Source organism: Strix aluco, chromosome 4, assembly GCF_031877795.1.
Source record: "Strix aluco isolate bStrAlu1 chromosome 4, bStrAlu1.hap1, whole genome shotgun sequence".
Taxonomy (NCBI): Eukaryota; Metazoa; Chordata; class Aves; order Strigiformes; family Strigidae; genus Strix; species Strix aluco.
The window spans coordinates 105,523,488-105,551,473 of NC_133934.1; the positions used below are offsets into that span (position 1 = coordinate 105,523,488).

A 27,986-nucleotide genomic window follows, 5' to 3' on the forward strand; every position below is an offset into this window, starting at 1 on the left:
GGCCGGCGTCCTGCAATGATGGCCAGGCTGCTGGCCAGGTCTTGCTGCCCCAAAGCTCTTCCTCAGGCTTTCAGACGCCCCCTCGGGTCAGCGGCTGCCCAAGCTTGGAGCCACGGGCCCCTCACCGCCTACATGCCTGAAGCCATCGCCTTCCCCAGAACCAAGGACCACCAAGGCTTGTACAAGGTGTCGGTGGAGCAGGGGGATACCTTCTGGGGAGCGCTAGGGAGAAGCCGGCTTACCTGGATCACCCCCTTCCACTCTGTCCAGGACTGCGACCTGCGCCAGGGCAGGGTCTCCTGGTTCCTGGGTGGGCAGCTGAACGTGGCAGGTAAGGAGGGAGACAGACATGGGAGCCCACCAAGTGCCTGTGGGTGCCCCTCGGAGCAGATCAGAGGAGCACAATGTTAAAGGGTGGAAGTGAGTGGGATCCCCAGAAGGTCTGGTTGGTTCTGCAGTGGCCATAGTGTAAGGATGTGGCTGGTTCTAGGGGAGCAATCAGGTGTCACTGGAGAGGTTGCAGCTGGATCGAAGTGTGCTGGGAGCCAGGCTGCTCTCCCTCAGCCTCCATGGATCCCACAGCAGCGCAGCATCTCTGTTCTGCAGGACCACAGGCAACAGCATCGAAGCCTGTGCGTTCAGTGGGCAGCATTGCAGGTTATCCTTGCCCAGCAAAGGCAGTATGTATCTGCAGAAAGCAAAATACAGGAACAATGAGCGGTACTGGAAGTCCCCAAAGCTGTGGTAGGCTCTTCTGTGGGCTGGGGCTACTGCCTTAGGGGGGCTACCAGGGGCAGACATAGAGGCTGGTGACACTGTGTCCTGCTTACAGCGCTGTTGGTCCCAGTGTTCAAAATACGAGACAGATCTCTCTGAAATCATGTCTTATACAGTCCATTTGGGCAGGAGAGCAGGAGTTACTTGCCTTTGGGTTTTGAGGTCTTATTGTTCCCCCTTTCATGTGTGTTTCTTTCTCTCCTGGAAAACTAAAAATGGTCAGGAAAAAAAGGCATTTTGGTATGCAAACTGGGGCTGCTGCATCATCCCATGACCTCACTAGCAGGTTTAAGGAAAACACAGAGGGAAACAAGGCTTCTGAGGAAACTAGCTGCCAGCAAGGCGTGAAACTTTTCTCAGAAGAATTACAGCCAAAGCCTCAGCCTACCATGTCCCTGGAAAGCCAGGGGCCGTGTGATCCTGGCCTTGGCTCTCCTTCCATCTTGGACAAATGCACCCTGCAGCCTTCCTGTGCAGAGCTTTGCTTCATCCTACATTTGTTATTTAGGAGCACCACCACTAAAAAACTGCCCTAGTCCACCCCAGAGGCAGCTGCAAGGCAGTGCTGGGTGGAGTAATGGCTGAGTTAATGTTTGCCAGGGCCTCTGAGGGCATTGGGGATGTGACCTCCAAAGGGACTTCAGGCAGTTTCTGCTCTGGACTGTGTTAGGTTGCAATTAAGAGGGAAACTGATAATGGGAACTGGTAGGTGTTGGACCAGTGAGGAGTGTAACGGGCTTGGGACGGTGCTTGTGATCTGCTGGCTGGCATCCACAAAGGTCGTTTCAGTGGATGCACAAGGCTAATGCTGAAAAGACTCAGACAGCCCTGACTCTGATCTGAAATGGGACTGCCAGTACTGGTTTTATGGGAGTTAAGAGGTGCTGAGCATTGCTCTGGCAATGAGACTGGGTCGTCTTTTCCAGTGAATTGTCTGGACCGACATGTCCACATAGCTCCAGACAAAGTGGCCTTAATCTGGGAGAAGGATGAACCCGGAGAGGAGGTGCGTGTCACGTACAGGTCAGTACTTACCTCTGAGCATACAAGAGATGCATTGCAGCATGCATGAACACTGCACAGGGCTGATCTGCTGATGTGCATCATGTGAGGGGATGCAGCATCCCTTCACATAGATAGATCAACAGTATGGTGGCCGTTGGCTTGTCTGTGCTGATCTGAGACTTCAGCCTGATTAACCCTCTGGGCCCCAAAGGATCCCTACTCTAGCCAAGAAGGCAGATGCAAGCCCCTCATTGCAGCATGGCAATGCTTGTAGGTAAGACCACATGGGAAAGTCACACACATGTGCCTTCCCAGCAAGGTTCCTGGTGTCTAAACTTGCAGGTGAATGGTTTGCAAGAGAGGCCAGGTTCATAGCCGCATGGGTTTTGGGAAGTCCCATGCTCATCTGCACATCAGCAACACTGCTGGATTTGACTCTCTGGGGGGACTGCCTGTCCAACCCTGCTAGGTTGGTGTGGGGTCCCTCACCTTCCAGCTCAATTTGCCTGCACTCTGAGTCTCCACTGCAGAATCCACTTAAATCCCTCTGTACACAGACCAAGTCCCTCTGTCCTCTCTAGCTCCAGACCTCACATGACAAACACGACCATCCACCCGTGCCAGTCTCCCTGCATGGACAGCCCTTCCATGACATGAGTCACTGACAGCCAAGCCCTGGTTTATTGGAGGGAGTCTTCTTGGGAGAAACATTGTTTTGCTCACCGCTTTCCTACAGCTGTTGTTCTCACTAGTGGGCACAAGCTCTGGAGGACCTGACCTTCCCAGCTTTAGCAAAGCACGGGGCCCTGTTTTCATGGGGGAAGATAACTAACTCCTCATGTGTAGCCTCCAGCCTTGCAGGGTAGTGTGTTGCTCCAGTTGTACAGGCTGATAAGAAATTTGCAGGCTGTCACTGGGAAAGTCAGCTGAGGTGTTGTGGGCTTGCTGACTCAGGGGAATTGCCAGTAGCCATTGCTGGCCATATGGCTCACTTCTCATGCTACCCAGTGAGAGTGTCAGGCTCTGTACAGAGGCCATTCTGATCTATTTCTTTTCCATAAATAACAGCCCATGTTAGTGATTGTCTTTTCCTCTCCTTCCCACTGACATTTTACAACTCTCCCATGGATTTCCAGAGTGGGGAGGTTAGGGTGCGTAGGGATGTAAGCTGTGTACCTGTGACTCTGGGGCCCCCCATCTTTATGCAAGCAGGTAAGATCTGTAGGAAAGTCTCTAACTGTGCCATTGCTTCTTTGGGCAGGGAACTGCTGGAGCTGACATGCCGCCTGGGAAACACCTTGAAACGGCAAGGGGTGAAACGGGGTGACAGGGTGACAATCTACATGCCCCCATGCCCACTGGCGGTGGCTAGCATGCTGGCCTGTGCCCGTATTGGGGCTGTGCACACTGTGGTGTTCGCCGGGTTCAGTGCAGAGTCCCTAGCAGACAGGATCCGGGATGGTAAGAGCCAGCGGGTAACAGGGACACCTGTTTCCCTTGGGGGACAGTGCTAAGCTTGTTGGTTCGGCAGCTGGAGGGTTCAGGGTTGTGAAAAGGCAGAGGGTTTCTGAGTAAGACTCCCTGGGCTAACTGAGGTTGTCCTGCCATGATGTATGTCCCTGAAGCAGGGATTAGCACCCCAGGAAATGGCATGGGCTCACTAAATAGCTTCCAGCCCATGGGGTGGACTGGTTCTCTCCTTCATTCAAGGGACTAAAGGGCCGGGATACAGCATCTCCTCTGAGGGGATGCAACACAGGCAGGAATGAATGGGAAACAGATGCAAAGCTGCTGGTTTTGCTAAATGGAGGCCATGAGTAACAAGGGCTGGGAGACAGAGGGAGAGGCGCAGGGTCATAGTGGAGCCAAACTGCTGTGTGACTGATGGAGAGGGGCAGAGCTGCTTATGGGGCTCTCTGCCTTCTGCAGCCCAGTCAGAGACAGTGATCACAGTGAACCAGGGGCTGAGAGGTGGCAAGGTTATTGAGCTAAAGAAGACAGTGGACCAGGCTGTGAAGCAGTGCCCAGGAGTGAAACGGGTTCTGGTTTCCATGAGGACCGACAGCAAGTTTCCCATCACAGCCCGGGATGTGCCACTGGAGGAGGTGAGAGGCTGCCTGGCACTACTGCTGCTTCCCCTGGGCAATGTGCCCACTCTGGCATCAGGGACAGGGAGTGGAGAGAGGGTCCTGGCTGGCCATGACAGTTTTGTTGGTGTTGACACGATGTGGGGACATTGTCCTGCAGCAGAAGCGGCAGCTGGAGCTGCACACGAGTTCCGGACAGTTCCAGGAACTGTCAGGATGGGTAACTGGTGGCTCTTTCCACAGCACCAGCCCTGTACTGTCAGGGGCAGGCAGTGCAAACCAGGGCTTGTAGTAGGGTGGAGCAGGGGCTAGAAACAACCCAGACATGGGCTGACACGTTGTGAGCCCAGACTTCGACTGCCACTGCACTGTCACACACTGCTCTGCTGGCAGACCCTCTGTGAGCGCCACTGGCAGCCTGTGTCCAAGGAAGCAGGCAGCGAGGTTGCTTGCGTGCCTGTTAGTCGTGGCACACAGGATGGCCAGGCTGCCAGCATGGAGCACTGTTTCTGAAGAGGTAAGCCCCTGCTGTGCATTTCTGTTAGCTCTCCAGAGCTGCACAGAGGTCTCCCCGCCTCTGCTCATCCCATCTGCAAGCAATTAGTGCTAGAAAAGCTTTCTGGAAGACTTCTGTGCTGGTCAGAGCAGCGGCAGCATAAAAATAACTGCCTCTTACTCAGCAGGTCTGCTCTGGCTGAGCAGAGCGTTTGCCAGCTCAGCAAGGCGAAAGAGAGTTCAGGCTGGCGAGCAGGGGCAGCGGAGGTGCAGAGGCGGGAGGATGGTATGGGGGGAGCAGGGTGGCGCAGGTGCTCAGTGGGAAGCTTGGGGAAGAGGTGCACAAGCAAGTGTAGGGACAACACAGGGAAGCCTGTGTGACCCTGTGAGACAGCAGTTCTCTCTCCTGCAGGAGATGATGAAGGAGGATGCGTGCTGTGAGCCTGCTGCCATGGACAGTGAAGATATGTTGTTCCTTCTCTACACATCAGGCAGCACCGGCAAACCCAAGGGTCTGGTTCATTCCCAAGCTGGTTACTTGCTGTTTGCTGCTCTCACACACAAGGTAATGGATCCCAGACACAGAGCACTCATGAGTCAGCAGTTCATAGGCAGTGCAGAGAACTTCCTTGTTGCACCATGAGCTCATCCTTATCCAGAGCAAAGTCTCTGGGAAGCCCTCCCAGGGTGTCAGCCCAGTAGAGCACATCTGCCTACAGGTAGTGGGGAAGACCGGCACATACTCTGGAGCAGGCCCTCCCAAACATACTCCTCTCATCTACCTTCTTGGTTTTCTTCTTTCTTTCACTGCCCTATCCTAGACTGAATTATTGGGTGGGATGTTCAGCCTTGCAAGGGTGATTTTATATTACTGGGGGAGGAGGAAGAAGCAAATTTGCTCCTTAAACCTCTGGCTTGCTTTCCCTAAGTGTAACTACCCCAACTCAGGTGGGAGATTGAAGGCAGTGCTTCTGGGAGGGGTGATGAATGCCCTCAAGACCAAGGGTCTATACCTGAAGAGTGTGGGTCATCTTTGGGAAGATGGAAGCCTTTAACCCCGAGCATGCCCAAAGCAAACTCTAACAGAGCTGGATAAAAGGGCACTGAGCACAGCATGGAGCTGCACTTGGCTGCAGGAATGGTTGTGAGGGACACAACCTCTCTGAACAGCGCCTTAGCTTTGGGTCTGGCTCTCCTTGTGCGTGGCTGAAGTTCCAGTAGTGCCTCAGACCACACACCCTGTGAGACAGCAAGCTCAGGGCTGGCTGGGTCTTCTCTGTCAGCTGTGAGTGCTGAAGGCCAGACCTCCTGGGGTGTGTGCAGGTGGCATGTAGAAGCCCTTGGTTTTCCTGTGAGCTAACCTGTCAGTACGGCTGTGCCCAGCATGATATGTGACCCTTTTGAGACCATCAGGTCTGCAAGAGCCAGGGCTGCCATCCCAGAATGGCAATGCAGGGAATGAGCACCATGTGGCCATGTTAGTCCTCAGGAGTGCTGGAAATTGTGACAAAGGGCTGGCACGCTCAGATTTCTCAGCTGGATGGGGCAGACCGCTGCTATCATAATTCACTACTCGGTTAAAAAGAGACAGAGAAAGTGGGGGAAGTTTCCATTATGAGCACCCTGGAGCACTTGAGGACCCGGAGTCCCCAGCTGGCAGCCTGCAGACAGGGAGCTGCAGGAAGAGATGGGAAGGTCCAAAACAGCAGATACCAGAGCTGAAGGCAAGAAGTGATGGGCTAGTGGGAGACCAGGGAGCTTTCCTATTGCTGAGTAGAGGAAACAAAGGATAGTGCTTGAGGAAGCTGGATGTGTTACTCCCAGTCTGACAGCACTCAGTCCTGCCCTGCACAGGGTAGGCATCGCTCCCTCATAATCCAGCCTTGCAGCCAAGGGTATTCTGAGGAATAAATGGGGCAGCGGGAAGAAGAATCATAGAATCACAGAATGGTTTGGGTTGGAAGGGACCTTAAAGATCATCTAGTTCCAACCCCCCTGCCATGGCCAGTGACACCTTCCACTAGACCAGGGTGCTCAAAGCCCCGTCCAGCCTGGCCTTGAACACTTCCAGGGAGGGGACATCTACAACTCTGGGAACCTGTTCCAGTGCCTCAGCACCCTCAGAGTAAAGAATTTCTTCTGTACATCTAATTTAATCTATCCTCTTTCAGTTTAAAACCATTACCCCTCATCCTATCCCTACACTCCCTAATAAAGAGTCCCTCCCCATCTTTCCTGTAGGCCCCCTTTAAGTACTGGAAGGCTGCTATAATGTTTCCCCGGAGCCTTCTCTTCTCCAGGCTGAACAACCCCAACTCTCTCAGCCTGTCCTCATAAGGGAGGGGTCCAGCCCCCTGATCATCTTTGTGGCCTTCTCTGGACTCGCTTGAGCAGGTCCATGTCCTTCTTATGTTGGGGGCCCCAGAGCTGGACACAGCACTGCAGGTGGGGTCTCACCTGGAGAGCGGAGTAGAGGGGGAGAATCACCTCCCTTGACCTGCTGGTCACACTTTTTTTGATGCAGTCCAGGACATGGTTGGCTTTCTGGGCTGCAAGCGCACATTGCTGGCTCATATTCAGTTTTCTATCCACTAATACCCACAAGTCCTTCTCTGCAGGGAGCTTGTTCTGCTTTCTGCCTGCTTTCAGGCACAGGGCTGCACTCACCCAGCTGAGGCACAGAGGTACCAACTCCTGCGGGCAAGCGGGGGTGGCTCTTGGCTGAGGCATCTTGCAGTCCCTCTGTTTACTGCCTCAGTGCTCCTACAATGGGCTCCTTGCTGAGTTCATGGTTTTACTGAGTGCTTACTGTGCGTTTGGAGCCCAGCAGTGCCTGGGGGTGGCTCATGGAGTCCTTCACCACATTGCCCTTGCCTACAACTCCTTTCCTTCCATGTGGTCCTGTAGGTGTGGAGGGACCATCTTCACCCTAAAAGTTCTCTCATTTTGGTGCTACAAGGTACTTGTATCAGCCTTGTCTAGACACCAGCAGAAAGAAGGAAAGGCTGTAGCTCTCTCCTTTGAAAAAGAGCAAATTTGGCTGTGGTTTGGGTTTTCCTCCACTTTCGTAAAGCACCTGACTTTTTTTTTTTTAATAATGTTTTTAAAAACTCTCTGCAGTAAGGTGTCCCTGCAGGGGTAGTGGAAAGATAGAAAGATGCAGTAACATTAGGGCTGAGCGTACACTGCTCCCGGTTGTACCCCTTGCTGGGAGGACAGGCCCAGGCTGTACCCCTCACTGTCTCTCCTCTCTTGCACAGTATGTGTTCGACTACCAGGACAGGGACATCTTTGGCTGCATGGCAGACATCGGCTGGATCACAGGGCACACCTATGTGGTCTATGGCCCACTTTGCAATGGTGGCACCACAGTCCTTTTTGAGAGCACTCCTGTCCATCCTAACCCTGGTGAGTGAGGTGTCTCAGGGGAGCTGGGACATGCCACAGCCACCCTGTGAGACCTGTAGCAGGCAGGGAGCTGGTGGCTTGATGCCAGGACACAGGCAGCAATGGTTCTCCTGCCACAGCAGCAGACCATGGGCTGTGCCCAGCAGAGAGCTGCGAGAGGAAGAGTCTTTTCATCTGGTTAGGAAGCCACTGCTGCTTCTCCAGTGGTGAAGCTGTTTCTCCCTGTCCCTCCCTGCAGCAGGGAGAGTAGCAGAGCTAGGTGATGTGGAAGAAAAGGGGCCACTGCTGCTCCTGGACTGCTTTAGTCCTTCGCAGCATGGGATTAGCTTGGCTGAGGGTCCAGGCACTGCTAGAGAGCCCTTGCTCTCACCTCCTCTCCCTCTATCTTGGTCTCGGGCTGGGAGGACCTGTGTGTGTGGTTACTGGCCCTGTTTCCATTCCAGGCCGCTACTGGGAAACAGTGGAGAGGTTAAAAATTAACCAGTTCTACGGGGCACCCACTGCCATCCGCCTGCTCCTGAGATATGGCGATGAATGGGTGAAGAAGTATGACCGCTCTTCTCTCAAAGTGCTTGGCTCAGGTAACTGCTGGTGCCATGGGCTGCAGCAGCAAATCCTTGGGCATCAGGTTGTGCTTCTTCCCACAAATGCCAAGAATATGAGAGTGGGAAGTCGGGAGACTGCGCTGTTTGTGGGGTGCTCTCTGAGCAGGCCCTGGGAAGCTGCGTCTTTGACCTGATCTTTTAGCTCTGTCCCCCTGTCTTTCCCCTTGCAGTGGGGGAACCCATTAACAAGGAGGCATGGGAATGGTACTTCCGCGTGGTCGGCGAGACACGGTGCCCAGTAGTGGACACGTGGTGGCAAACTGGTGAGATGCGTACGACCCCTCATTCCAGCTTCTGCTCTCCCAGGCTTTGCTGGCCAAGTGGGAACGGTTGTTACTGACACTCTTGTATAAGCAATGCCGTAAGGGGCCACAGGCACCAAAACATGAAAGAGGGAAATGGCCTTTAAAGCTAACCCAGAGAAACACAGGGGAGTTAACAGTAGGGAGCAGATCTCTGCTAAACTAAATGAGCAGGATCATCGTTCTGCAAAGAGCCTTCCCCAGCTCCCTGGCAAACCCAGCCCCAGCCCGTGGTCCAGCAGGGTGCGGTGAGGGCCAGGGCAAAGGCTGTTAGCCAAGCAGTGCTACCTGGCTTTCCTCTTGTTGCTGACTTTGATGAGCATTACCATTTCTTTTGCTTTAGAAACAGGAGGCATCTGTATATCTCCCCGTCCTTCTAATCCTGGTGCCGAAATCCTTCCAGGCATGGCTATGAGACCCTTTTTTGGGATCAGACCCTCCCTCCTGGATGACAAGGTACATTTATAACCTGCAGCCCAGGCACTCATTCAGCCTGATTTCCCCCAGGCGCTTGCAGTGTGTACTTGCTGATGGGAGTGGAGATCTGTAAGCGCATCTTTCCTGCTCACCTCTGCAGGTGAACAGTGAAGCTGTTCCTTCAACCAGTGCAGAAGTTGAGCTGTTTTCTAGCTTGCTCTGTCCTGACAAGACAAGCTGTGCTTGGGTTCCCTGGCACATGTCTTTGCAAGGTGAGGTAGCTGGGCAGGGACAGCCAGCCTCCCTGCAGGGGCCCTGCATCCCACTGTGGTAGGCAGCTAGTTGCAGACATCTGCTGGGAGAGACTGAGCCTGTCCCATTGTGTTAGGGGCACAGGACTCTCCTCACTGCCTTCCCTGACATTTCCATCACAAGGTTGTTAAATGGGCATTGACTAAACATCCCAAGTACTGTCAACCATGGTTACTAAAAGGTAACTTTTCTACAGGGAAATGTCCTTCTGGAAAACAACATCTCTGGAGCCCTTTGTATCTCAGAAGCCTGGCCAGGTATGGCACGAACCATTTACAATGACCACAAGAGATTTCTGGAAACCTATCTGACTCCTTATCCAGGTAAGGAAAACGTTTGGTTGGGTATGGTTGGGTCTGCCTGCTGGTTTTCTGCACAGGAGCAGAACTCAGGAGAGCTAGTACTGCTGCTTTGTTCTTTCGCAGACCCTCCACAGTGTTGAGGCCTTTCATCTCCCCACGCCCGATACCTCCGCATTGCCCTCAGAATGGGTGTCTCTCACCAACCTTCCCCCTTGGATCACATATGCTTTCAGGGCAGTGGATTTGTCCTTCTGCTCCCAGTCCCCTCGAGCAGAGAGAGGCCTCTTGGTGAATCTTTTGCAAACCCTGTCAGCTTCTGTCACTCATCCAGAGGCACTGAGCGTGTGTGCCTTGACATGAAGCAAAGGGGAGAAGCAGCAGGACCACAGGCACCTGCACTGAAGCAAAGTGCTCCTAGCTTGTGGTGATAAGGCAGGCTGGGCATTAGCCTGCACACTGCAGAATGAGGGAAGGAGCCTGGTGACAGAGCAGGTACCAACAGAGGCAGAAGGCTAACAAGGAAGGTTAGTCCTTCACTCTGAGCAGTTGAGGAAGGAGCAGAGTACATGAGCCCTGGTGCCAACAGAAAGGAGAATGGGGCAAGGTGAGAGGGCAGCTGGTGAGCAGCTCACATGCTCACTGCAACAAGTGACCATGCATGGTTCTGGCCACTGCAGGGTTTTTCTTCACTGGGGATGGTGCGTATCGTACCAGTGAGGGCTACTACCAGCTGACAGGACGGCTGGATGACATCATTAACATCAGTGGACACCGGCTGGGCACTGCAGAAGTGGAGGATGTTGTGGTAAGAGGTGTGGGTGGGAGGTAAAGCCATATGAGGGGACAGCGAAGGCGTGGTTGTGGTGCTCAGGGAAACCTCTTTGGAATACCTACAGAAACATTCTGCTGCTGTAGCAGCAGGGAAGAGCGTTGGACCCACCACCTGGCTGTGGGAACAGCTTCTCACCCCCTCTCCTTCCATTCTGGCTCTTTGCAGCAGGGCAGGGACAAAGCCCGATAAAGTTGATGCTGTAAGTGGGTGATTCCCAAAGCAGCAGCCCAGCATGTTAAGGAAGAGCATCTGCAGGCCAGTAAAGATTGTGGGACCTGATGGAGCAACGTGGAGGCACAGAACAGGGTCTAGAAAGTGCAAGCCTAAAGCAGCCAGGGGCAGGTGGAAAGAGTTGTGTTTGCAGACAGACCTGCTGAGCCAAGAAGGAAAAATGGCTGAGACCAGCTGAGGCCCTTCCTTATCATTCCGCACTACTGTGGGCTGCAGCAGCCAAGCCAGGTCAGGTCATCCCAGGTGGCAGCCAGCCTGCTGAAAGCACCGAGCCAAACCCCAGCCCTGTTCTCTTCCAGAATCACCACATGGCAGTGGCAGAGTCTGCTGTCATCGGCTACCCACATGAGATCAAGGGAGAAGGTAAGATGCTTGCTTGCCTCCCCTGAGATGTCTCTCCCGGGGCTCTTGTACTGCTGTGGGAAGTGGCACTGTCACACCCACCCCTGGTAGCAACACTGTGCCAACGCCATACAGCATGTTAGTGGGGATCTCAGCACAGCCATAACAACCTACGCCTGAGGCCAGCTGGGCTTTGCATTAAGGCAGCAGCAGCAGCACCATGGCCAAAAGCACTTACAGCTCAGGCTACAGAGCATCCCCTGAGGCTACCAGGAGAGAGGGACCTCTCCTGGCCCTAGGTCCAGGCAGGCGCTCAGGAGCATGCTGTGTGTAGTGCTCAGTAACCTGATGGTCCTTCTGCCAGGAGCCTACGTGTTTGTTGTGCTGAAGAAGGACAGTGGCTACACGCAGGAGACTCTTGCTGCTGAGCTACGGGAACTGATCTCAAAGAAGATCGCCAAGTATGCGGCTCCGGAGTACATTCAGGTAACACGTGCAGGCTGGTCCAACATCCACCCTGGTAGCCTGGCCAACCCCCTTCCCTCAGCCTTACCCCTGCTCATCCCCATCACAGGTCACACACCGGCTGCCCAAGACACGCTCAGGGAAGATTATGCGTCGGGTGCTAAGGAAAATCGTGGAGGACAAGGCCAGTGAGCTTGGAGACCTAACCACCCTGGACGACCATGAAGCTGTGCAGCAGATCATAGAGGGCTGCAAGCGCCTAGTGGAAGGGCACAAGAGCTGCTAGTTTGGCTCTGCCAGCAGCCACCTCCTGCTCCTTCACTGCAGAACAGGGCCACGCCCAGAAATGTCACTAAGCAACTGGTAGCCAGTAAGTGCTCAGAGCCCATACCTCCACTGCAGCCTGAGTGACCTCTCCACAACACAGAGACCCTCAAAACCTGTCTCCACACACCTATGGGAGGCAGGGGAGAGAACATGATTCATCATAGGCAGAAGAGTAAGGGGAAGCAAGCTCTGTTTCCTCCCCTAAAAGCAGAGTTGGCCCTCTTGGGGCTCCTCGTGCCTTGCAGAAGCTGTGGAGGTAGCAGCAGGGCAGGATGCCCAGCCCTGGATAGGTATATCACTCCTACCCCTGCTCTGCTCTTCAGCAATAGTCTAGTTCAGGACCATTGCCATCTCCTCCAAAGCAAACCCCAGAAGGAAAAGATGCAGTGGTCTGGTCAACAAATATTGACCCTCTCCACAAAAATTGTTGGAAAACAGGCCCCAGATTTTAATACAAAAATGTTCCTTTGACCTGCAACTGTGTGTCATAAGGAGAACAGAGACATGTCCCCTCTCTGTGCCAGCATCCTCCTCCCCTCACAGTGCATCCCTTGACTCCTGCTGGGGAGCACAACCCTCATCAGAGCCACAGGTACAGAAGTCTGTTCTGCAGAGCTGTATATCAAAGAGACAGAGGTGCCAGCAAGGCACAGAGGGCAGAACAGGAGGCTGCATCCTAGCCTTGCACCACTGCATCCTGGACAAGTGGAGGTTCCTCTGTCCGTTGTTTCTACGAGCCCCATGAGGCAGCATCTTCTCTTTGGGCAGCCTAGCAGCTCAGCCCCTTCCCCCATGAGAGGCAGGGAGGCAGCAGAAGGGGGCTGGGAGAAGGATGGCATAGATGTGTCTGCTCCTGGCAGAACCCTACACCATGAATTCAGACTTAGCTCTGTGTCCACCAGCTAAATCCAGAACTGGTCTTGCACTGGATGAATCCACTGTTGACAGCTGCTGGCTTGGCAGCTCCATGTCTGCTATTCAGAGCTCTCCCATGTGTGCGCAGGTTCTGCAGCTGGCCAGACAAGGGCATGTTTTTCAGCATTCTTCCCCAGCTGGGAGCCGCCTCATCTTCTCACATCGAGTGAGCTCCCATCTTCCCTCCCCATAAAGTTTCAAAATCCAGCTGTGGAACTGCAATTCAATAACACAACAACTGAGGGATGTCTCTACAAGGTCATGTCCTCCCACAGTGAGACTCTCCAGCCTCAGTCTCAGCTCACCAGGGACACTCTCCACCTCCCCTGTCCTGTCACCACCAGAGAGGTGTGGAGCACTGTCTCCCTATCTCACCTTTTCCAGGCTGGGTCTGTGTCCCACGCTGATCAGTGTCATGCCCAGATGAAGGCACACACGGTACAGTTCATGCTCCACCTCTTCTGTCAGGGCGCTGGTAGCTTCGTCTAGTACTGAGAGAAAAGCTGTAAGCCCCACAAATCCTCTCTGACCAGTCATCTCCCCCTAGGCAAAAGCACAGCAACTGCCAAGAACATTTCACATATTAACCAGAGTTCACCAAGAGCTTCTGCAGAAGGCAAGCGAGGAGAAGCCTAAGGACTCTTATTTTCCTCTGGTACAGCTCATGTCAGTCAACTGGGAAAACTGCCCTTCCCCACAAGCCCCTGAATCTACCCAAACAGCACTGTTTACATCATTCCTCTCCTTCAGCTGCCAGTCACTGCCTCATTCCCATCACTGTGAAAGCCAAGATGCGACCTTCTCAAGGCAGGCCATGTGCCAGAGTGCCAGGCTGAGCAGCAGCCTGTGAGTCCCTCCAGCCCAGACCCCACCTGGAACATCCTGGACAGCCTGAGGCACCTCCCTGTCAGATAAGGGTAAATACTACAGATCTGGAGCAGATAAATTCAATTTGGTTTATATCATCTCCACAGTTTTTAGTTTGCAATCCACAGATTCCTTCTGCCCAGACAGCACTGAGCCATGCCACAGGCTTCAGGGGAAGAGAGGTATTTACATGTGGCTACTTTCTACAACACCAGCTCTGTTCAACCACACCCATCCTGGCCCTCATGACAAGTCCTCCAACAGCCTCCCCCCAGCCCCCAGCAGTCACTAGCAACTAGGTGTGCAAAGGAATTGGCCCCATCTGCTATCGGGAGCCACTTCTGTGATCTCCCAGCGCCGTTTCTCCCAGTGCTTCTTGTTTTCTTTTGCTGCGTTACAGCTACATTTCCCACATTGCTTCCACGACCCTAAAGAGGTTCACGAGCTTCAGGTATGGCAGCTGACAGCACGCTCCCTTGCATGCATGCTTCTCTACATGGCAACTGGAGAGCATGCTGCAAGGGTGCTTCTTCAGGTGCTATCAGATCTGGGCCAAGAACTTTAATCACTAGTTCCCTAAGAGAATGCCTTACATACAGTCTCTTGATTGACCACACTCCACACAGATAATGAAATATTTTCACCCCTGAAGCCTCTACATGCTACACTGCTAAAATAACGGCCAAGACAAAGCATGTTCCTAAGCAAAGAAGGGATTTCATAAGCTGTCTCTGTACCAGCTGGCCCTGCCTTTCCCCCCTGCCCCCCGCCCCCCGCCCTTTTCCTTTGCAGTCACTCACTCACCTGCGTATTTTGGCTGAAGGTAGAAGAGCCGTGCAAACGAGAGCCTCTGCATCTCCCCTGGGGACAGCATGTCATACCTGCAGCAGGGTAGAGATTCAAAAGCTACCTCAACAAAAAGAGCTCATTTGCTAAAGAGCTTATGGTTGCTGATATCAGAGACCCCAGCAAGCAACTGTCCCTGTGTGTCCCCTGTGCCCCCCTCCACACTGGGACTGGCTCTGCACCCTTGTGCACAGTCAGCTGCCTGCAGAGCAGCATGGCTGGTGATCGCTGGCATTGACGCTTGGGGCATGAAGGCTTTACCCCTGTATACTGCCCACCTCCCACAGGACACAGCTGGACACAGGTGTTCTTAAGTCCAGCAGCAATGTGCATCTGCTTAGAAGTGTTCCCCACCTAGAGGGATCATGCCAACGGTGAGCTCCCTTACCAGTTCCAGTCCACCTGCTTGTCCAGTCCTCCAGCCCTCGCCAGCAAATCAGTCTGCAGAGAGCACAGCAGACTTGTGAACACCGCCCCCAACCTTGTCAGCCCACGGGCCTGAGCACAACCACCCCCTTCCTGCTACTCTTTTCCTGCTTGAGCTGAAGATGCTCCATATCCCCCCCTCCTCTGCCTGTCCCATGGACAGTCCTGTCCCAGCTGCACACAATGTCCCCATGTGTCCAGCACACAGTCATACTGTGCTGCCACAAAACCTCATCCCTTGTTCCCTAGCTGGCAGCACCAGGGGAGAAGGCAGCACCACCACCAGGGACTCACCAGCCCAGCCAGCTCCAGGAATCGCACAATTCTCTCATCATCTGCAGACCCTAGAGGAGAAAGCAGTAAAGCATAAGCAGAGGCAATGTGTTCTGAGGCCACTGCTGCAAGGAGTCGTTGGTGGGGCAGGAGGGAAGGACTGAAGGATCTCCTGAGGTCCAGTGTAGCTGACTCAACCACTTAATTATATCAGGTCCTGAGCTTTGGCACAGACAGCTCCCAAAGACTGACCTTCCTTAAGAACATTAACCATGCCTGTGAGCAGCATGCCAGGAGGTAGCTGGACTCCACAGATACACCTGAGAGTTGGCTCAGTCCATGGTCACAGACAGACACAGCCAGAACACAAGGATCCAGGCTTCAATTGCCCAGGCCCTGCCCACCAGTTGCTCTTACGGCTGACTGCCCACTGTACACTGCAGGTGGAGGAGTCATGGGAGCAGGGCTCGGGTAACAGCCAACAAAAGGATCCTATGTGGGACAGGAAAAATCTCAGGGTGAACCAGCTGTGGAGCAGAACATACACTTGAGCTGGTGCAGTCAGCAGCTATGGAAGCTGAGCAGAAGAGCTGTGCATCTGCCATGGACCTCTCTGAAGCTGCTGAAGAGCCACAACAGTAGCTGATGGCTGCAGTTACTGTCTGCAAGACTGTGACTCCCAAGTGTTTGAAAGCAGCATGTAACACTGCTTCACTCAGAAACTTAAACTGGGACATCTGCAAACTGCAGCAGACCACATGTGGTCTGGCTTGGGAGGAGGGCAGGAGAGAGAAAGGATCCACGTAGTCTGACCTCGACAGCATGCAAGGCCCTGGGACGCCATTTGAAAAAGAGGAACAGTGAAAGATGGAGGTGGATGGAAAATGAGATGAAGGCAAACATGGCTTGCCCAAAGGCAGGTTGTACCAGACAGATCAGATGGATCCCAACAGCAAGGTGCCTCAACATGTATCATGTCTAACACAACATGCAGAGCATGGCCAGTTTGTCCTCATTGCATCAAGATAGTATGTTCTTATCAAGAAAATATGTTCCCTCCCAAAAGGAAGGGAACAGAGCTGACCTTAATCTACACTAAAGTAAATCTTCCAGGGAAAAGCAGAGAGCAACAAAAGCAAAATGGATGAGTGCTCCTGATGGGGCATGGTAGGGGAGAAGCTGCAATAGGTACAGGACAGGGAGCTGACACCACAGGGTTGGTTAATTGCTCTAATGAATTTCCACATACCTGAAACTGGATAGATCTCCTTCAGAGGGTAGATCACCTGTTTAACACAGCAAAAGAAGCCATGTCAGAAGGAGCCGGACATAGTCTATCAGAGATGCAACGGCGGTGGCAATGAACTCAGGCGTGAGGAAAGGAGCAGCCACAGGCATCTTCCCTCCTGCAGGCCTTTCTGCAGCACACAGATTCGCAGGGCACTACCACAGCTGGGAGCAGAGCTGCAGCCAGAGTAGAGGCAGCCCCTGCGCTCACCTGCTCGCGCAGGCTTCCGTCAGTGAAGAAGGGCCGCTGCGGCAGGAACACCACTCCCCGGGGGCCAAAGCAGGTCAGCATCTTGATGCTCCCTGCACAGAGACACACTCATGCCAAGCCTGCAGTACCAGTCAGCAACTCCCCATTGCTCCCTGTGCAGTCCTGCCCCATGTATTAGCCAAAAAATCCCAGAAAGGGTATATATGTGCAACCCAGGGCAAAGCAATGAAAGCCAGAGCAGAGTATGCAATAGGGATGGGTGGCTCCAGTGCATCAGTGACACATTCACCATCACAAGGTGGCACTGGCCTCACAACCCCACACTGCCACCTTCCAAACGCAGTCCTGAGAGAGAGAAAGCTGCAGTGAGCAGCAGTCCTTACCCTGTGTGCTCTCCCAGAGTCCCCCAAGGACCCTCAGAAGAGAGGTCTTCCCCGTGCCAGTGTTCCCCACAATCATCACACTGTTTCCTTGGGAGATCCTGAGGCTCAAGTCCTTGATAAGCACCTTGCCAGAGGATGGCACTGAGAGTGTCACTCGCTCCAGAAGAAAAGCTGTGTTGCTTGGCACTGGGTCCTCCCCAGAACAGCTGCTGGGCCACCACCAAGACAAAGGAGGAGAGATCTGGGGGTAAGTGATCATGCTGAGACTGGCAAAGATCAGGCACCTCAGAACTCCTGTGCCTCTGTGACAGCAGCCCTGCCCCACACACCCTGGTAACGACAAATCACAGTGAGCACTGCGTGCCACAACCAACTGCATGCCACAGGCTGCGTGTGACACCAAGGGCCACCTCCACCCCGCAACAGCCCCACAGTCTGGCATGTAAGCTGCAAGCCAGCCAGTTGCTGAGAGGAGACTCACCCGTCCAAATCCCAGCTGGCTTTGGCTTCTGTGTAGTTATCATTTCTTTTTCTGCCAAGGCTCAGCAAGGTCTCCTGCAGTTCACCAATCCTAGACAAACAAGAGGTTGCACGAACGCCAAGGACAACTCCAGCAGCCTCCTCGCAATATCCAAACTTGTCCACGCTTGCTAACAAGCAACCATTTCTCATTTATTTAGCACAGACCTGGTCAGAGTCTTGTCCTGCACTTCCCTTTGCTGCAGAGACCTGCCTGAAGAGAAGCTCACCTGTGTGTGTAGCCAGCTACATCGGTCACAGTGCTGGAGAGATCTATGAGCTGGCTGAAGCAGCCGATGAGGTAGATGGAAACAAAGGCATTCTAGGGAGAAATCACATGCCAGAGCAAGGGTCAGCGCTGAGCTGGGGCACTGCACCTTCCTCCATGGCTACAAGACAAGGAGTCCAGTCATTTGGCCACGTCAGCAGTCCAGCAAGATGCAGAAGTGGTAGAGAAGTCACCCAGGGCAGTGGGAGTGAAGGAGATCACCATATCTGGATGGACCAGGGCTTCCCTGCTCAGTACAGCAGTTTTTGCCAGGTGGACACATCTCCTGCCACCCAGGGATAGTGTTTGCAGAGTGTCTGCTCACCAGCCTGGGGTCCAGCAGGCTTGCACAGATCCATGCCACCAGCCCTGCTCCAGCACCGTACACGGCTCAGAGCAGGGCGTCTCAGCCTGCAGAGCCCACTTAGCTATTTTTAGTTCTGCATTCTCTATCACAAGCCGGTTTTAAGTATCTGGGAACGAATAAGGTCAGGAAGGCAAATGCAAGCCAGCTCAGCCTTGCAGGTGGCCAGGCTCACTGCAGGCAGCAGCCCAGGGCACAACCCTGACCCGCAGCACTGTGCGGACCCAATCCCCACCCACACCGCTCAAAGCCAGAGGCTTTCTGACCTCCTGTTTTTTTTAGACAGAGAGCTCTGAGCTAGGAAACACTTACACAGATGTGTCCTTGACAGCTCTCACCCCCAGGTTAATCATATACCAGCTGGCTCCAAGCTCCTATTTCCATGCCACCATAGGCAGGGACAGTCTAACCTGAAGGTCAATAGCTGCAGGCCACCCAGCCCCAATGCTACCAGGAAATCTCCGTCCTCAGTGCCCACTCACCCTCCACAATGAAGTCTGGGAGATCACCCTTAGCTCACCTTGCTGACAAGGGCGCTGAGCTCTGTTGGACTCAAGTCACCGTAGACCCCAGAAAAGATGGGAATAGCAATGACCACATAGCTCAGGATACTGCCCAGATAGTCAAAGGTGTTGATCCCAACTGGGCAGAAGCACATTGAAAGAAGACAGTGAGTTAGGGTAGGAACCTCTGTACCAGCCAGGCCCAAGTGCAACCCATGAGCCTGGTCAGAGGAAGACTCACGGTCTTGCCTCAGCCCTTCATGACGCACTAGAACAGAAAACTCATTTCACAGGACAGCACAAGCACCAGGGTGAAAATCCATTTGCCAAGCAAAGAGCATTCTGGGGGAGGCCCCTGAGCAGAGAAACATTAACTAGACACAGAGCTCAGGAACCACCATGGGGCAAAAGACACTTTGCCTGCTTGTTTCTACTCTTCAGGGGCCTGGCTGATTCGCAAGAAACAGAAGGGAGGGCAAAAAGGAAGCTCTGGGGCAAGATGGTTGGCAGTGAAGTCTGTATTGGAGCACAGGACAGGCAGAAAGACCCCCAACTCCCCCAGACACTCCTGCGTTCAGGGCTCTCCCTCCCTTATGTTGCTCAGAAGCTCACTATGCTCGTGAGATGAGGAAGAGCTGTCTTGATAGTGGATAGCGGTCATTTAATGCCCAAACCTGGAACCAGTGACAATGGGAGAAGGGAGGTTTTCAGGGGACAGACTTTGTATGAAAGAAGTTTCCACAGCTCCCAACCACATATACAGTCTTCTCCTTTCCCAAAGCTCAAGCCCTTCCTTCTCTTCCTAGGCATTGAACACCTGCCCCACAAAAAGCACAGGCTCCTGCAGATTCCCCTTTCGGGGTTTGCATTTTCTGACTTAGCTGGATCCTCCAAAACTTTGCTCTCTGAGTTTTTTTCACAACAGAATTCCCATTTAGGACTGCAGGAGGCACCCTCTGTTCACCCTTGGGGCTTTCATGCAGCAGCAAGAGGCAGGAGCAGAAAACCCAGCACTAGCAGTGAGGTTCCCAGGACTGTGGACCACTGCAGTGGAGCTACCACACACCCCACTACACCCCCCCAAGCTCCCCACTCACTGTATAGCCACAGCTCCTTGCCTATCAGCTCCCTCTGGGTCTGCAGCAGGCTCTGCAGTCTCCGGTCCGTGCGCATGTGCTCCACTCGCCCAGCCCTGTAAAATAAGATTGCAACATGCCAAAAGACATCCCAGGAGCACCGCAATGAGGTCAAAGCACAGGCTTTAGGACTGAGGCTCAGAAAGGGTCTGGCACCTTAGCCTCCAAGCAACAACCTTTGTTGAGCAGGAACTGAACAGCCAAGAGCACATTCCTGAAGAGCTTCACCAAGAAACTGTCTGAAACAAGCAGCCCTGCAATTTCTCCCGGCAGCCGGGGATGCTGCTGTTGCATATAGGAGGAGGTGAGGCAAGGCCAGACACTGTCAGCAAGGCCCGAGCCTGGAGCAACACACATCCAAGGTCACACAGTTTCTAAGCAGAGCCTGGTTGGAAGAGAGGGATGGCACCGCTTCACAGCTGGAGCCAGAAAGGAGAGGGCAGAGGCAAGTCCAGGTGACAGCAAGCCACCACCATGTGCACGGCCAGCAGCCCCAGTCTGCCTCTTCCCATTCCCCACCCCAGAGGAGTGGGACACGGATAAGCCAGCCCCAAGCAGTGCAGCCTCCAGTGCAGGTGACCCCACCCCACAGGCCCCCCGTTCCCAGGGGTCTCTCTGCAGGCATCGGGGGTCACCCACCACCCAAGTGAGTGGTGATGCTCCCACAGCCAGGCTGAGCAAGGAGGCACATCTCAGCAATAAACCACCACCACCTTCAGCAAGCCTGGCAGCTTCTTCTGCTCTTCCACAAGGGCTGGGCTGCCCTCAGGTGGCAAAACGCAGAGAGCACTCCAGGTCTCGTTCCAGACTCCCACCTACCGCGGCAGCTATTGCCCCTGCCACCCAACACACACCTGTGCCCAGCACACACCCACACTCCCACCAGAGTCCACACAAGGGGAGAGTCACTAGGGCCCAAGCAGATAGGGCCAGGACCTGCACAAAAAAAGTATAAATTAAGATTTTTGAAGACCCTCAGGTCTAAAGTTTCTTGGTTCTTAGAAAAATACATTTTCTTTCTCAAAAATACATCCAGTTAGAATTCAGTTTGGCATTACTGCCCTACAACCCATCTCAGGTAACTACTGAGCTGCAATCTTTGCTGCTGACTATTCAGAAAGGACAAAGCCTTGGACACAAGGAGTTAAAGGTGAGGAAGGCACCAAGGACCAGAGCTATTATTTCTTTTGCAGATGAGAGATTCCTGTATTGGTTTCAGCTTTTCCTCCCATTCAGTTCACTTTTAAAGCAAGTTTGCCAAAAGCTTAGAAACCAAAGAAGTAAAAAGGTAACAGTGCTCAGACTTTGTTTCTTCCTTTACCAGAACAATGGTGAGGCAGGTGCAAGAGAACAAGATCTAACAGCTTCTACAAGTTAGAGAAGTTCCGCAATCAAAACCAGCCACTTGCTCCTCATCTTGCAGGATTCTAGGAATGCAATCTTTCAAAAAATTCCTTTATTTTTAATTAAGATTCATACCATGAAAATGCCTGGTTTTGTGCAATTCAATTAAATTCTAGTTTCCCACCAAGTGAAGCTTTTCTGCTAATGAACTGTACTGAAGTAAGACTCTGTTTTCTGGTATAATAATTCACTTTCCATTTTCTACTTAGTAATAGAATAAACAACTTCAAAATTGTGAGGAAAAGTACTGCAGATTAAATAAGGGCACGTAATTAGAGTATCTTCTCCATTAAGAAAAATTATCATCAACCAGTAAGAATCAACCAGTCCACAAAGAAATAACTCAAACTTGCCAATGCAAATCAAGATTGATTTCAGTTATTTAAATCAGTTTCATGCCTGTCAATATAAATCTTTATTAAATTGGTGATTTTGAATCAAACCACTTTGGGGACAGCACCACAACACTTGAATTGCTCAGTCATTACAGCAAGAAGGAGCCAAATACAAATCATGGGTAGGGAACACCAGAGACACGACAGCTGCTGCTTGCTTAAATTCCTGGAGGAAGCATGAATTCCCAATGCCCAGGGCAAAGGCAGACACGTGACAACAGAGAAGCAACGACCTTCTGCCACTGACCAGGCACCCCAACACAAGCTACAGTAAAATCGTGGCCCTTTTCCTGTGTTCTAGCCATTTCTGTGAAACACCTTAAAGACTCCAAGCAGCAGCTCAACAGAGTTTGGGCATCACTAAGCGGGGAGGTGCTGCTGGGCTCCCAACTGTGATTGCTACTAACCTGTAGAAAGCAGCTGGTTCCGCATTGACACGAATCTGCATGTGCTTGAACCTGGACAACCCGAAAAAAACATCATCAGGATGGTGCACAACACAGGGCAGTGAAAGGGGTGGCAGGGGCTCAGTACATGGAGCTTTGGGGCAGCACTGCACAGGTAGGTTTCCCTGAGCGTGGGGAAAGTCACGGACAAGAGAAGTAGCTGCGTACATAGCACTAACAGGGACAAAAATGCAGCTTTCACAGGAGTTGCCAAGAGGCAGTGAAAACGCCGCTCTGCTGGGACTCACCTGAAATCCCCCTCCAGTTTTTCCTGCTGCACAAGTTTAGACACAATTGGGCTCATCAATACCTTGTTGACGATCGTCCCGATGACAAAATACCCAAAGATGCTCACCGGGCCTAGCCAGCCTGTGCTAGAGGAGGAGAGAGAGGTCAGTTAATAATCCAAGCAAAAGGACATCCCAGCAGCCTTGGACTCGCGCAGTCAGAGCCCTCAACTGTCACCTCTCTTGCCTTTCACAGAGGTTTGGGGGCCAGCATCCCTAAGGCAGAATTATCTTTGGAGTGCAGAGATCACTCACGCACATGTACAAGTGTCCATCTGGGGAGCTCTAACATGGGTGCTGGGCTCCAAAACAAAGCACAGGAAAGAGGCATGAAAGCGGAGCAGGATGGGTGCTTACCTGTGGAAGCACTGGTATGTGTAGTAGGCCAGTGTGAAGGGCGAGATGATGAGCTTGCTGGCCATGGAGCTGAGCTGCCTGCAGAACCTCTCCACATCCTGGCTGATGCGCTGGTCCCTGCTCAACACAAAGAGCCATTGACACTGTTAAAGCCCAGGAGCAAGAATCAGTACTAACTACCTAACAGGGCACAAGCCAGGCTGTTTCACTGCCTTAACTTAGGACAGGGTGTGGGTGAACAGCCTGGGAGGGACCTGCAGCTGTGACTCCCAGGGGACAATTCCATGGCCCAGCAGGACCCACCCAAGGGCTTTCCTGGCACCCAGGAAAAACAGCTCCTGCTGTTACTTTCACCCTGTTCCTTGTGTAAACCCCTTGTTCCATGGTCAACAACATTGTCCAACTCTGTGCTAAAGGGCCTGCATTCTTGTCCTTTACTCCTCTCCTAGACCGACCCTTGTAGTACCAAAAGCCACTGACTCTCCCCCAACCCCTCAGTACTGGTGCTGCATCTCAGGCACCAGAGCTACCAGGACTGGCTAGGGCACAGGCCAGGCTGTCACCAGCTGTTGAATACATGCAAACGCTTCCATCAAAGCCAGCCTTCCACAGCAGCTGGTCCCTTCGCTCTGCATGGAGTGCCCTCTGGTCCCTTTGCTGCAAGGAAGAAAGTGCTTCCACCCACCCCCATCCCACAAGAGCAGGCAGCAGCACACCAAGCCTCCTCGCTCCACTGGCAGCAGGCACACAGGTGACAGACCCTCAATTCCCATCTGTCCCACTCCTGAGCAGGAGTTACACTCAGGGTAACTGGAAAGGTTTTCAGCATATTTGCACCCTTGACACCTCATCTGTCTGGAGCACGTGGATGAGGGCTTCAGTCTGATATGCTAAGCAGAGGTGGAAAGGCCATGACTGTGAATGCTGGAGTCCAGAATGAAGAGCAAGGCTGGACTCCGGCATTAGTGGAGTATCTGCATTAGTGCAGATACAACAACAACATTCATCTCTCAACCCTCTTGCAGTCCTGCAACAGCAATGGATTTAATTTTGGGGCAGCTCTCACCCTGACTGACCTTACAGACATCATTCTTCATTTTCCTCAGACTGAAATTATAACTTTATGGGAACGATTAAAGTTGTGCTATAGACTCATGGCAGGATATTGCTTTTTACAACTTATTTAAGCAGCATGTAACGATAATACATAAATATCAAACTCAAACACCCTGCTAGGAGCCACAAGTGTTTGTATGTCACTCCCAACCCACTCTTCATTCCTTCTACATGGATGACGCTAATGATGCATCTAACACTTCGTTTGGTTTGCACTGCATAACGGCAGATGACTTTGTGGCTCTAGTTCATTCTCTAAGTACCTGGTGCAGGGAAAAAACTCTCATCAGGGAACTGCAAGATAAAGAGAATTTTTGTGGTGGCACCAGAACAGACATTAAACAATAAGATCGGATGTTTGAGCACAAGCAAGGTGGTAATGAAAAATACTCTGCAGAAATCCCACACATTCGGTCTGCTAAGGTCAGGAGAGCTGGCTTTATCACTGCAGAGCAGACCGACCCAGTTATCTCATGCATTTCACTGCACAATGTGAACACACTCCCTGGTTAAAAATAAACCTGAGCAGGATAGTCATGTGGTAAGGGGCCTCTGTTCTCCCCTTCCCCCCCCCTCAAAGGAAAAGACAGGCATGCAGGAGCTTCTGGCCACAGACAATGTGCTACACTGCCTGGGAAGCACCGCCTTGGTGACAAGCGTGGCTTTTTAACCTCTCCTTGCAACTCCATACCACTGCAAAACACTATCAGAAATGAACATTTAATGAGAGTGGGAGTAACCCCGACAGCAGCTGGAAAGTACATCAGCATCATGAAGCTGTGATTTCATGTTTGGCAATAGGGCTGTTTGACCCAAGCTAAGCCTCCTCCTTGACTGCTGCTCCCCCTGCGCACAGCTGGGTGCTCTTACTCCTGCTGTCTCCTAGCACTGGGCCAGCAGAAGCAGCCAGGGAACGTGTCTGACTGAAAAATGATACAGATGAAAAACCACCCGAGATACCCAGCATGATTTCACTGTGCAGCCACACAGACCATAATGCTGTGCAATGAAGGGGCAAGGACAGGCAGCCAGGAGCACTGGGCAGCAGAAGCACAGAGGCTGCTTCAGTTCCTTAAGGCCACCACTATTAGCAGCAGTTAGGAGCCCCTGTGAGACAGCCATTTCTCACAGGAACCCTGGGCTTGGTCTCCTCTGGTGCCACTAACGTGGGAGATGGCACCAGTGCAGTGACTACGCCCCCTCCAAAGGAAGAGAGCTTGGGGTCTCAAAACAACTGTATAAAGCCACACAGTTTGGAAAAGTTATCCCCCGGTTTCTAGTTTTTCAGCAAGTATTTAATAATAACTTCTTTAAATTCTGGAAGGAAAAACAAAAAGCCTCTACCTCTCACATGATGTAGGATCTTTAACTCTTTAACACTACAACAGTAGTGTCCTGTGTGCAAGGCCAAACTGCAAGGCCAGGGTCAGCACGCAGCTGTGAGGGAGGGAGGGATTCAACCTTCCCTGCACAGCCCACACAGATCAGCAGTTCTGCAGTAAGCAGGACAGTGCATGAAGCAAACTGGAAGGGGATCTTGGGGTGGGCTGGGATAAGCAAGGAGGGACTGAAAGCTTCTCCTCTCATATTTAAAGTCGCCCCTGACATTTCCTTCCTAGGAACAGGAAAGGGGAAATGCAGCACTCATACAGTGCAAAACAAAGCCCTTCCTGGATGTGGCTCCCATGGGTTACCAAAACCACTAAAATCCCAACTAAACAAAAGTGTGTTCGGCTGGAGACTCTGGTGGTTGAAGTTCAAAGAGAACAACAACAGGGACTGTTCTAACGTACTGGCTGCGTGAAGCAGGGAGAGGCAGCGCTGTCCAACTCCAGCCAGGCCCTTTGTAACGTCACACCGAGTGTCAAGGGTTGAGTTCGCAGCATGTTTTATAGCAGCACCAGGTCCCTGTTCTAGTGGGCCTCTGTTCTCCTCACAACAGAAACATCCTACTCCTAAAACCGTCATGACCAGCAGTCACAGGAGATCCCAGCAACAGATACCACCTCCCACCCAGGGCAGAAGAGGGTATTTGTGCCTAGATGGCAAAAGCTTCTAGGGCTCAAGCCCCTACCCAGAGACACAGAGAAGTCAGGAAAAGGTGCAGAGCAGCCCAGGAGAAGCCAAGCAAGGGGCTGAGAGAAGTCGCAGGCAGCCTACGGATTATCGATGTCCTCGCGCAGCACGTGCAGGCTGTAGTAGACCTGGCCTTGGAAGTAGCAGCTGTGGAGGTATTCTGTGAGGGATTTCCTCCAGCTCACGTACATCATGTTGCAGATAAATTGGTCGAAGCTTTTTAGCTGGAACGAGGGCAAGAAGACAGACAAGAAGAGATGAGTGAGAAGAACAAGCATTTCCCAAAATTAAATAAAACCCAACAGTTTGTACCAGTGAGCTGTCCCACATGTAGCTACCTAATGGGGCAGGCCTACATCCTTTGTCACCAGGATCACGTCAGGAGCTATGGTCAGCTTTCCCTTCCCCTCCCAAGACACGGGAGCCTCTGGCCTGTCTTACCGTGGAGTTCACTACAATCAGAGTCAGGGCGACGGCAGTCAGCGTTTTGAACCTGGAGAAGTCCTTGTTCCCTAGGACCTCATAGTACTGGCTGGGGATGATGCCGACCTGGTAAATAACCAGCTGCTCTAGAGGCAAGAGGCAAGCACGGGAAAGGAATGAAAGAGAGCGGTGACAGCGCAAAGGGACGGGGGGCGGGCACAAAGGAAGGGGGAGCAGACGTGGGGTGCAGCCCCCCCATCCCCACCACCCCAGGCTCACCCAGCAAGGCGACGCAGAGCAGCGTCAGGAACATGAGGGCGCTCGGGGAGGGCCACCCCGGGAAAAGCACAGCCTGCAGCCGCAGGAACCGCCGCAGGAACAGCCCGTCCAGCCGGGGGCTCGGCCTGCAGCGGAGGAGGACGCGGGGGCCGGCAGTGAGCTCGCGGGGCGCCCACCTCCCCCCCTCAGAGCCCGCCCCAGCCCGGTCCCTCCTCACCGGCCGCCGGCCCCGGCGCCCCCCGCCCCGGCGCAGCCTCCCGCCATCAGCGCGCGGTCAGACCCGCCCGGGCGAGGCCCCGCCCCCGCGGGCGCTACGACATGACTATTCACCCCCTCTCCTCGCCGTGCATCAGCCCCGCGCCGCCCGCCGGGCCGGGCCGGGCCGGGGCAGCCTCCGCCGCGTTGCCGAGCGCTTCCGCGTGCAGCCTCACACCGAGCCCCGCCCGCCAGCACCGCCTCTCCCGCGCGTGACCGAGCGGCAGCGCCCCCTGGCGGGGTGCGGCGCCGCCCGCGGGACACAGCGCCCCCTGGCGGCGCCGGGCGGGGGGGACTGCCCGGCCCCGCCCGACCCCGCCCGGCCCCGCCCGGCCCCGCAGCCTCCCCACGCAGCCGCGGCCACCCCGCGCGGGGTGCGGCGGGCCCTTGTCGCCTCCTCACCGCCTCCTCACCGCCTGCCCGCTTACACCACCAGCCTGCTGGCTGAGCTCAGCGCCCGCCGGGGCAGAGGCCCAGAGGCGGTGGCTGGGCAGGGCCGTGGCTGCCGGGCCGGCTCCGGGGCCGAGCTGCGTCCTGGCTGCCACTGCCAGCAGGGACGGAGAAACAGGGCACCGCTGCCTCTTCTCCTGAGGAAGGAGCTGGACAAGCGCCTGCTGCTCCCTCTGGGGACCCCAGAGGCTGAGGGATGGTCCCCGTGGGCAGCGGGCATGCCCACTTGTCACAGGGGACACGGGAACGGAGGAGCAGGGCTGATTCCTGCACATTTGGGTTATTTTGGGGTGGGCAGTGAAGTTTTCAGGTTGCTTCGCAAGGGTGTGCAACTTGTGGTGGCCACTGTCTGCGGGAGATTTCGCAAGCCGGGACCTCAGGATAAGGCAGCGATCCCCAGCGTGATGGTGAATGGCAGCGTGTGCTCCCCGCTCTCCTGCACCAACGGGAGCCGGGCAGTGCGAAACCCCGGGTGGAGAGTAGGGAGGAACTTCAAGAAAGCAGCAATTGGCAGTGTCACTGAATTGACCTTCTCTGGCTTCTCAGTGATCTCAAGTTTAATACAGAAACCAACTATTTTTTTTTTTTTCCAG

The 27,986-nt window shown here is 53.6% G+C and overlaps 2 protein-coding genes across 11 annotated transcripts; one reads left to right on the plus strand and one right to left on the minus strand.

Annotated features, from left to right (window-relative positions):
* LOC141923466 (acetyl-coenzyme A synthetase 2-like, mitochondrial) lies at positions 1 to 12,385 on the plus strand. The gene is made up of 14 exons (XM_074824713.1): positions 1 to 331; positions 1,704 to 1,800; positions 3,044 to 3,243; positions 3,712 to 3,887; positions 4,777 to 4,929; positions 7,625 to 7,772; positions 8,216 to 8,353; positions 8,548 to 8,640; positions 9,023 to 9,135; positions 9,605 to 9,731; positions 10,388 to 10,515; positions 11,073 to 11,136; positions 11,480 to 11,601; positions 11,690 to 12,385. Exons 1-14 carry the CDS (start codon positions 16 to 18, stop codon positions 11,864 to 11,866), a joined length of 2,052 nt encoding a protein of 683 aa, XP_074680814.1. The 5' UTR covers positions 1 to 15; the 3' UTR covers positions 11,867 to 12,385.
* ABCD4 (ATP binding cassette subfamily D member 4) lies at positions 12,332 to 27,119 on the minus strand. 10 transcript variants are annotated; one of them, XM_074824718.1, is made up of 19 exons: positions 27,019 to 27,119; positions 26,689 to 26,813; positions 26,428 to 26,555; positions 26,071 to 26,210; positions 22,795 to 22,911; positions 22,399 to 22,524; positions 22,112 to 22,162; positions 19,867 to 19,961; positions 18,787 to 18,908; positions 17,865 to 17,956; positions 17,597 to 17,686; positions 17,116 to 17,321; positions 16,733 to 16,824; positions 16,484 to 16,520; positions 15,256 to 15,305; positions 14,924 to 14,976; positions 14,494 to 14,570; positions 13,198 to 13,325; positions 12,332 to 13,038 (listed from the first exon to the last, which is right to left on the minus strand). In XM_074824718.1, exons 1-19 carry the CDS (start codon positions 27,036 to 27,038, stop codon positions 12,943 to 12,945), a joined length of 1,845 nt encoding a protein of 614 aa, XP_074680819.1. In that variant the 5' UTR covers positions 27,039 to 27,119; the 3' UTR covers positions 12,332 to 12,942. The 10 variants fall into 10 exon arrangements, 8 of the variants coding, with proteins under 8 accessions (XP_074680819.1, XP_074680817.1, XP_074680816.1 ...); XM_074824716.1 differs by having other exon boundaries at positions 17,116 to 17,324; XM_074824715.1 differs by lacking the exon at positions 27,019 to 27,119 and adding an exon at positions 26,906 to 26,952 and having other exon boundaries at positions 13,198 to 13,313; positions 17,116 to 17,324.
* Between the last annotated feature and the right edge of the window lie 867 nt (positions 27,120 to 27,986).